Source organism: Hippopotamus amphibius, chromosome 6 (genome assembly GCF_030028045.1).
Source record: "Hippopotamus amphibius kiboko isolate mHipAmp2 chromosome 6, mHipAmp2.hap2, whole genome shotgun sequence".
In the NCBI taxonomy this organism is placed as follows: Eukaryota; Metazoa; Chordata; class Mammalia; order Artiodactyla; family Hippopotamidae; genus Hippopotamus; species Hippopotamus amphibius.
Window position 1 is genome coordinate 112003636 of NC_080191.1, and position 9938 is coordinate 112013573.

General features: G+C 43.1%; 1 protein-coding gene across 3 annotated transcripts in view; it reads right to left on the minus strand.

Annotated features, from left to right (window-relative positions):
* The window catches only part of TOP2B (DNA topoisomerase II beta), a 58291-nt gene extending 49546 nt beyond the window's left edge, over nucleotides 1-8745 (minus strand). For 2 of the 3 annotated variants that reach the window (XM_057740060.1, XM_057740059.1), the window contains exon 1: nucleotides 8552-8745. In XM_057740060.1, the coding sequence (XP_057596043.1) occupies nucleotides 8552-8617 (66 nt within the window). In that variant the 5' untranslated portion in view covers nucleotides 8618-8745. Of the gene's footprint in view, nucleotides 1-998; nucleotides 1023-8551 lie in introns of those variants that run through there. The other variant, XM_057740062.1, reaches the window with a different exon arrangement.
* Nucleotides 8746-9938: the final 1193 nt, after the last annotated feature.

A 9938-nucleotide genomic window follows, 5' to 3' on the forward strand; every position in this document is an offset into this window, starting at 1 on the left:
AAGCTACGTGAGAAAAGTTCACTGATCACCTTCCCCACAGCTATCATTACCACTATCTGGAGCTCTTAAGAAGAAATCACACTGAGTAGAAATTCAGTTTAAACACTGTTGCTGATAATACTCAGAAAAGAAATCATGAAATTACCTTCTACAAAAACAGTCCAGCAAACTCATATCTACACATTTATAAGAGCACTCTCAATCCCACAGATGAAAAGGAGAGTGACATACATTTGATACCTATAGGCTAACAGAATCATGCTCATTTTCAATGTTGAAAACAAGGGGTCTTCTGATTAAAAAATGATTCAGCCTTATCTTATATGCTCACAGTAATACTGTATCTTGTACTATAGCAATTCCACTAAGTATTCCACATTGAATAAAAATTAACAGTATGCCCTTGAAAACAGTCAAATATCAAGAGCATTCGGAATAAATTTTCATTAAGGTTTGATAAAATTGAAATCTTAGGAACTAAGCTTAATTGTAATTTATTTTATTGTCTTTGTGCGGACAAAGCACCAAACTATTTATGGTAATAAATAACTCCAGCACCAAATTACACTGGAACCTAAGCACTCAGGGCAACATTTTCATTCCTACATAAAACCAAAGACAGTGAAAATGCAGAACAAACCCATATTAAGATAAATATCCTTCACCTATCTAAAAAAACATTTTAATTCTATCATTTGTGATTTATACATATGAAGATGCCATAATTGACTTTTTCTAAAGTTCAAAAGCTGGCTGCCATGTTAAACAATGCATTATTGACAATTTTTAAATTATAACAAAAATGTCAAAATAATACACAAAATCTATTTTAAAATGTTAATCTCTTATAGCACTTTTGCAATATTGCTAACTCCTAATAAAAGAATATAGATTTAATACTTATTGAAGACTCAACCTTTATCAGGAATACATCTCAATTACCAGAAAAGAAAAACATTCCAATAAAACAAACTCCTAATTTCAGAAAGAGTATGTACCAGGATCATTCTGTAAAAAGAAGGATTCTTCCATTCATAGAGTAGTCACCTGAGATACAGCAATTTGGGGCAATCACCCATAGTTTCTTTCTATTTTTCTCTGGGAGAATGAATTGCTGCCAAAGAGGGGAAAGGAGATGGTTTGTCAGTTGGTGCAAAAAAGGAACTAAGCTACTCATTCACTCAGCAGAAACAGAAATCTCACCATCACCAAGCCAACAAGAGTGGGACCACCAAAAGCTTAGCAACAGGCTTATTCTCCTAACTTCTATAAAGACTCCCTCAGACTCCACATTACCCTTTTATAAAATCTCCTCCTCTTCTTCTCTCCCTCAGGGCTCCATGCTTTGATATTCATTTTAGCCACATTTCACCCATATGGAGAGGGCCGTGTTTTCCACCTACCATTAATACAAACAAAAACCAACAATGTGTCTCCCATCAATGTGTCTCCCATCAATGCGTCTCCAAAAATGCCCTCCCAAACCAAGGGACAAGGAAAGGTGGAAGATGAGGGATACTTAATAAAATGCTTAAATGTCCATAAGTGAAAATTTAAAAGTGTACTTTCTCTAAAAAGCATCCTAATCAGAAAGAAATTAAAACTGTCACTAGCTGCAGAGGAAATGATACTATGTAGAGGAAACCCTAAGACTCCACCATAAAACTATTAGAATAAACAAATTTAGTAAAATTGCAGGATACAAAAATCAATATACAAAAACCTGTTGTTTCTGTAAACCAACAATGAACTATCAGAAAGACAAACTGAGAAAATCCTGCTTACAACTGCAACCGCAACAAGAATTAAAATACCTAGGAAAACTTTTTTTTTTTTCTGCACCAAGCAGCACGTGGGATCTTAGTTCCCCAACCAGGGATCAAACCCGCACACCCTGAAGTAGGAGCACGGAGTCTTAACCACTTGGACCGCCAGGGAAGTGCCTACCCAGGAATAAATTTAACCGAGGAGGTAAAAGACCTGTCTACTGAAAACTATAAGACACTGATTAAAGAAACCGAAAACAAAAATAAATGGAAAAAAATTTTACGTGCATGAATGAGAATATTGCTAAAATGTCCATACTTCCCAAGGCAGTCTGCAGATTCAATGCAATCCCTATCAAAATTCCAACATTATTTACAGAAATAGAACAATCTTAACATTTATATGGAACACAAAGACCCTGAATTGCCAAAGCAGTCTTGAAAAAGAAGAATAAAGCTGGAAGCAACACACTCCCAAACTTAAAACTATATTGCAAGGATTTCCCTGGCCGGCCAGCCAGTGGTTAAGACTCCATGCAGGGAAACTCCCAGTGCAGGGAAGCTAAGATCCTGCATGCTGTGGCCAAAAAAAAAGAAAGAAAGAAAGAAAGAAAAATTTTTAAATGGGCAGAGGGTCTAAACTGACATTTTTCCAAAGAAGACATACAGATGGCCAACAAGTATAAGAAAAGGTGCTCAACATCACTCATCTCAGGGAAATGCAAATCAAAACCACACGAGACGTCACCTCACACCTATTAGAATGGTTGTTATCAAAATAACGTATGGGCAGAATGTGGAGAAAAGGGACCCTCGCGCTTTTTGGTGGGATTGTAAATTGGTGCAGCCACTATCCAACACAGTATGAAAGTCCCTCAAAAAATTTAAAATAGAGTTACCATATGATCCAGCAACTCCATTCCTGGGTATTTACATGAAGAAAATGAAAACACTAATTTGAAAAGAAATATGCACCCCCATCTTCACGGCAGCACTGTTTACAATAGCTAAGACAAGGAGACAACGTAAATGTCTGTCAATGGATGAATGGATAAATAAAATGTGGTGTTTACATACAATGGAATATTTAGTCATAAAAAAGAATGAAACCTTGCCATTTGGGACAACATGGGTAGTTCTAAGGGGCTAAAGGACATTATGTTTGGTGAAATAAGTCAGAGAAAGACAAAAATACTGTATGATCTTACTTACATGTGGAATCTAAAACAAAACAAAAAAGCCAAACACAGATAAAGAGAATTCGTGGTTGCCAAAGTTGGCCGAGGGGGGAGAGGAAGGAGTAAGTGAAGGTGTTCAAAAGATACAACTTCCAGTTATAAGTCTTGAGGATGTAAGGTACAGTAAGGTGCCCAGTAATAATAATACTATTAATAATACTATGTTGTATATTCGAAAGTTGTTACCAGTATATATATATATATATATATATATGTATTTATTGGCTGTGTTGGGTCTTCATTGCTGTGCGCAGGCTTTCTCTAGTTGTGGCGAGCGGGGGCTACTCTTTGTTGTGGTGCATGGGCTCCTCACTGCAATGGCTTCTCTTGCTGTGGCTCTCGGGCTCTAGAGCACAGGCTCAGTAGTTGCAACACACGGGCTTAGCTGCTCCGAGGCACGTGGGATCTGCCTGACCCAGGGATCGAATCCATGTTCCCTGCACTGGCAGGCGGATTCTTAACCAGTGTGCCACCAGGGAAGCCCTACAAGTATATTTTTAAAGTTTTCATCACAAGGAAAAAAATTATGTAACTATGTATGGTGATGAACATTAAATAGACTTATGGCAATGACCATTTTGCAATACAAAAAATTTTTCTCAGACACAAGAAGTGCAAAGACTGATCACTGGATTTTTTTTAATATAAATTTATTTATTTTATTTATTTATTGGCTGCGTTGGGTCTTGTTGCTGCACACGGGCTTTCTCTAGTTGCTGAGAGTGGGGGCTACTCTTCATTGTGGTGTGCAGGCTCCTCATTGTAGTGGTTTCTCTTGTTGTGGAGCACGGGCTCTAGGCGCATGGGCTTCAATAGTTGTGGCACATGGGCTCAGTAGTTGCGGCTCATGGGCTCTAGAGCACAGGCTCAATAGTTGTGGCACACGGGCTTAGTTGCTCCACGGCATGTGGAATCTTCCCAGGGCAGGGCTCGAACCAGTGTCCCCTGCATTGGCAGGCGGATTCTTTAGCACTGCGCCACCTAGGAAGTCCTCACTGGATTTTTTAAAAATGAAGAGGGGAAGACAAGCGTGTATGTGTACACTCATCTAAGAGCTTACCATGTGCAGAGCATTGTGTGAATTATATGAATACTCTCACTCCTCATAAAAACTCCATGAAGTAGACACCATTACTAATGATTCCTTTTTCACAGCAAGGAAACTGAAGTCTGAAGAATTTAAACTAACAAAGCTAGTATTGAAGAAGCTGTGTTATGAAACCAGGTGATGAGATTTTGGAGCCCCCCCACTCTTAAAAGTATCACATGTATATTATTATTTAAAATACATACATGCTAAAAAGGAAGTGTACTCCCTAGCTTTTTGTGTGAAAGTAAAAGAAAGGTTAGTAGAAAGAGATATATAGGCATTCCCCAGGAGGCTTTGTTTTACCCTGTGATATCACCATATAAAGACAAACTGTTTTGGTTGTTACTGTTTTTAAGCCCCGGGAATGTGTAAATGATGGTTAAGAACATAGGCCTGGTTTAAATCCCACCTCTGCCTTAGTCATGTGATCAACAGTTTGTTACCTAATCTGTAAGCCCCTGATTCCTTCTCTGCAAATGGGAATAATTACACAGATTCTCACTTCTTTAAAACTGGGTCCTATTTGTATCAAGATTTTTAAAAACACAAAAAGAGGCTTTTAAAAAAATGTACTTAATAAAATGCAACTGTTGCTATTACCTAAGTATTTAACACATCTGAAACTACTGGTGAACACACCCACTTCTATTCAGAAAAGTTAGCACAATTTGTAAAACTTGTTTCTAAATACTGCAATTAGTTACTTGAGAATGTATCTAAAGAACACTGCTACCTAATCACTTGTTCTAAGAATGACAGAAGACTTCAGAAAGTTACTATGTCAATTATCTAATTGGTTAGCAATAACTGAGGTTGGATTAGGTATCCAGCTCTTTGCTAAAAACTATAAAGGATACATGGTCTCTGAGGTTAGGAGCTGATGAACTAATTGTTAAAAGTATCACATGAAAGTTACATTAAAAAGAAAGACATTTTTATTTTATGATCCATAAGGGTAACAGAAAAACATGAGTATAAACTGGAGGATAAACATTTGGTGAGACTCTGAGCTAGCCTTGAAAAGTAATTAAGATTTAGACTGGTAAAAGGAAGAGAAAGAGGCATTCCTGCTGGAAGATAAGCACGCAAAGTAACAAAAACAAACATGATGCCCAGGGGACAAGTGAAGAAGTAAATCTAACTATGAGGATGATATGGAATAAATTTCAATTGGCACACAGCTTATTAAAGAAGTGGTATGAAAGCCTGGTTGAGGAGTTCAGACTTGCAATAATAAGCCACTAAAACAAAGTTTTTAATACAAATCTTCAAATAATATTTAAATACAGTCATGTTTCCTAAATTAGAAATATTCACAGTCCAAAACAAATGTTTTATATTTCACTGAATCTTACTTTAAAAAAAACTCCAATGTTAATAGTAATTTTACATTTAAGAAACTTACATTTTAGAGATAAATACTGAAATATTTATAGATAAAGTGGATTTGCTTTGCTTCAAAATAAGAAGGGGAAAGGTGGGTAACCTTGAGCTGGTAACTGCTGAAGCTTGGTGATAGAGGGTGTCTCCTTATACCATTCTGACCACCATAATTTTATAGGCTTAATATTTTCCATTACAGTGGTTTTTTTTTTTTTTTAATCTACCAAATTAGGGTAGTACTGGGAAAAAGATCAATATTCACATAGAGATTAACTGTATTCTAATATTTCCACAAATTTATTTTTTGCAACCACTCAATCTTGATAAAAGACTGACTGAAGGAAATAATTACTAGGGTCTACAAATCAAAGCTTTACAAACTAAATTCTGCTTGCTTCAGAGAAGCCTTCATAGCTGTTGTCAATTTTAACTCAAAATAGTTTTACTATAGTACTTATATTTTTCACTTTTTAATTTTTTTAAATATCTTAAGATATTTGCAAATCAAACACAAATCCAATGCACTATTATAAAGAGAAGTTAATAATCTTAAACCACTTTGCTTTGTGGTTTCAGATACTGAAATGTAAACTTTTCTGCAGTGATGATGTTAACACTACCTGGTAGCACACATTCCAACACAAGTTACTACCAGGAACACATGGCAATACCCACCCCACCCCCCAAAAAGGATGATATCAGGGACTAATTCCATTTTTATATCTTCCTGTTACCCACAAGCAGGTAAAAATATAACATGTTTCAATAAAGAAGGCAAAATTAACCCTCTTTAGAAATAGATGACCTCTGCAACAAACCCCTGAAGTCCTGCAAAGGAATAACCTGCTTTCACTCTGTCTCAAAGATATTTTATCTAAAAGCAACTTTATTCTTCTCAGTGTATACTTCTTGAACTTCACCAATAAAGACAAGTATTTACTAAGACCAGCAATGTGCTACATATATTATCTCATTTAATTATCAATGCAACCTTATTTTACAGATGAAGAAACAGGCTTAGAAAGATTAAATCCCTCTGTGCAAAGTCCCAGTGACTACATATGAAAGACAGGATCAGAATCTACATCAAAGTCCATGCTCATAACCACCTCCCTATATTGCCCCCCCATAAAATTAAACTATGGTCTACAGTCAATGATGTATATTATGGACATAAAGTTGCCCATATAACCTTACTTAAATTTAAAGCAAGCATCAAATCTTAAAGTGGACTTATGGAATTATTATCTCTTTAATAAATTTCTAATTCAACCAGAAGATATAATTTATAAATAAAAGATTAAGTGATTTTTACTCCTTATTTTTACTATATTTCCCATAATAGTTTTATAAGGAGAAAATCTTTAATCAGTAAGCCAATTTTAGTTTCAAATGAATTTTTCTGATATTGAATGAAACCCTCTAAGCTTCATGAAATTTCTTATGTAAATGAAAGGAAAATTTCCTATTGAGCTTCAATTAAAAAAAAAACTCGTCATTTAATGACCTACAAAGTTAAATAACAGTAAACATATATATATATATACACATTTGCTTTTAAATGTTAAAGCTAACCAAATCAACCTTGGAGCAAAATGTTTACCGTTATAGAGAATCAGAGGTCCGCAGAGGAAACACTCATCAGGCCTCAACACTTCCAAACAGTGAATGAGAACCATCTGGCTAACTCCATTTTCAGAAGTTGTTTGATTTTAGAAACAAGGGTGAAGGCCTCTTCTGCATTTATGCAAGCCTCCCCCCTCCCCACCCCCACGTTCACATGGACGGCTACCTTACTACCTGACGTTTTATTTCTCCTGGCTCTAGTCTGTTCATACATACTACATTACTGAAGTAGTACACAAAATTCGGAGAGATCCAACAATGAGAGCCTGGCAAGTTTGCAAAGCATCTTGGCATGCAAACATAAATGGTTAAAATATTTTCCTGTTATCAGTAACACGCTTTTTACAGGGAATACTTGTCAATACAGCAGAACTGCGACTCAACTCACGTAAACCTCACCCAAACAAAGAGAAAATGAAGAACTTTACAAAAATGCCAATATGAAAGTTTCCTTGGGTGTTTTGAAAGAGGGAAGGTGCATAGAAAGTCCCTGGGAAAATGTAACGCTTTTTATTTTTCTCCTAGATAGCTAGTCAGTTGGCAGAGCTGGGCTTTTTGTGTGTGCGTAGGAACTGACCCTAGTCTGAACTCTGCTGAGCCAGTGAAACGCCGGTGAATTATCGATCCGCCGTGGGAACTGGATCCCTCTAGGTCTTCCCTCCTCTACTACTTCCCAGCAGGAACTGAGTGCCCAAATCCTTGAACTCCAGGACAAATCACTCGAGTCACCTCTCCAACACTCTCCATGCAGCCCCCACTCCGTTTCACCTGCGATGCTGACGCAGGTAAGCGCTTCTTTTAATAATCCCCCGGTGACAGATGGACAAGCTACAGTACATTCACTGCTGTGAAAGAGCCATCCCAAACGCGCTTTCAACCTAATAGGACTCTCGGAACTGAAGTGTACACTGCGGTCGCCGCCTCCCCCACCAAATCCATTCTCCTTTGGGAGATGGGAGCGTCAGAAATGGTTACATTTACAACACACACGCGTGCGCGCGTACACACACGGACGGGCGCGCACCCCTCTCCAGGCTTCTCTTAAGACACATTTGGAGCAAGCGCTGGCCACCTCGGGCATACACGCACCACTGCCATCCCCGCCATCTCATGCCCCATCGTCCAGAAAAGCCTGGGAAACAGGAAAGGAGGTGAAGCGGGGACCCCGTGTCCTGTTCACGGTTCGTGCCCCAAAGTTTCAAGTGCACGCCGCGCGCCCGCAGCCCGAGCCTCGGCGGAGGCAGAGAAGAAAGAAAAGGGGCGGGCGCGGGGTGCCGCTGGCAGACGCCCCGACGGGGCGCGCGTCTGGGGGCCCGGATTTCCCCCTCTCCTCCCCCACACCCACCGCGATCCGCCGGGCGGAGCCCCCCCGCCCCCCGCCTCCCCGCGGCGGGCCCGGAACAATGCCGCCGCCCGGACCCCCGCCCTGCCCCGCAGCCCCCACTCACCACCCAGGTCAGCGCCCCGTGGCCGCCGGCTCCCGCGCCGCCGCCGCCGCCGCCCGCCTTGGCCATGGCGCGCGCCTCCGCTCCCGGCCCGAGGCCGCCGCTCCGCCTCCCGCGGGCCGCCCGGCCCCGCCGCTCCGCACCGACCGCGCGCCTGCCGCGCTCCTAGCGGTGCCGCCCCCCGCGCCCCATCGCCGACCCCGGGGCGGACGCCCGGCCGAGCCCGCCGAGGAGGCCGCGCCGCCCGCCGCCCTGAAACTCGAGGCGCGCGGCCGCGGCGCCCGGGCCTAGCGCGGCCGCTGAGGAGGCGGCGCTGGAGCAGGAAACACGGAGGCCGGCGGTGGGCGGCGGCGCTGCTTCCTCCCCGCTGGGCCGGCCGAGGCCCCGAGTGCGGGGGGCGAGCGCGGCTGGCAGCTCGGGCGTCCGGACGCGGCGGGGACGCGGCGGCGCCCTGCCGTTCCTCAGGCTCCGCGGAGGCCGCCCTCTGGGAGCGGGAGCCGGGTGGTCGCCGCCGCCGAAGCTGCGTGAGTCGGCCGCGCCGCAGCCCGACTTCCTCACATCCACTAGCCGAGAGGGACAATAAACGGAGCCGCCGCGGTCGCCTCCCTCCTGTCCGGCATAACACCGCACACACTCGCACCCCGGGGAGGGCTGGGGAGGCCAAGGGGAGGGCGGGCGGGCGGGCGCGGCGGCCGCCCCGCTGTCACTCACGTCGCAGAGCCCAATCGGCGCCGTGTCGGCAAACCTATCGGCCAATCCCAAAATCCCAAGCCCCCGGAGGGGCGGGACCCGAGGGGGAAACGTCATTGCGGGTAGCAACCGAAGGGAAGACTTGAGGTTTTTTGTTTTTGTGTGTGTGTGTGTCTGAGGGTTTTCCGTTTGAAGGCAAAGCAGGGGTTGCTGTCAAGGGTCATCTGAGGGCGGCAAGGCGAAAGGGTCGACCTGGCCTCGGGTCGACTTTAATCTTCCGAGCGTGCCGTTTACTCTAGACCTGAGGGCGAAGCCGAGGCGCTTCCTTGCCCGGGGCCTCGGGAGGGGGCGGGAAGGGGCGTGCAGGAAGAAGCCGGGGCCGCTGTCCCAAAGGGAAAGTATTTTTAAAGAGCGGTTGTAAACCGCAGGCAGGACATTGCAGATCACTGGTGCAAGGAGGGCCCCTTGACCCCGGCCTGCGCGAGGCCCCAAGTGGACGCTGCCGTGGAAGAATCCTTTGCTCAGACCTCCCCTCCTCCATCTCCTCCCGCCCTCTCCTCCCCTCACCCCAAGAGAGGCCCGGTCTGTTTCAAGAAAACTGCTTTTAAAGAACTTAAATGGTAAAGGGACGCACTGAGAACGTTCCAGGTGAAAGAATACCGGTCGGTTGAGGGTTCCGAGTCTACTCTTTGTTGACCTT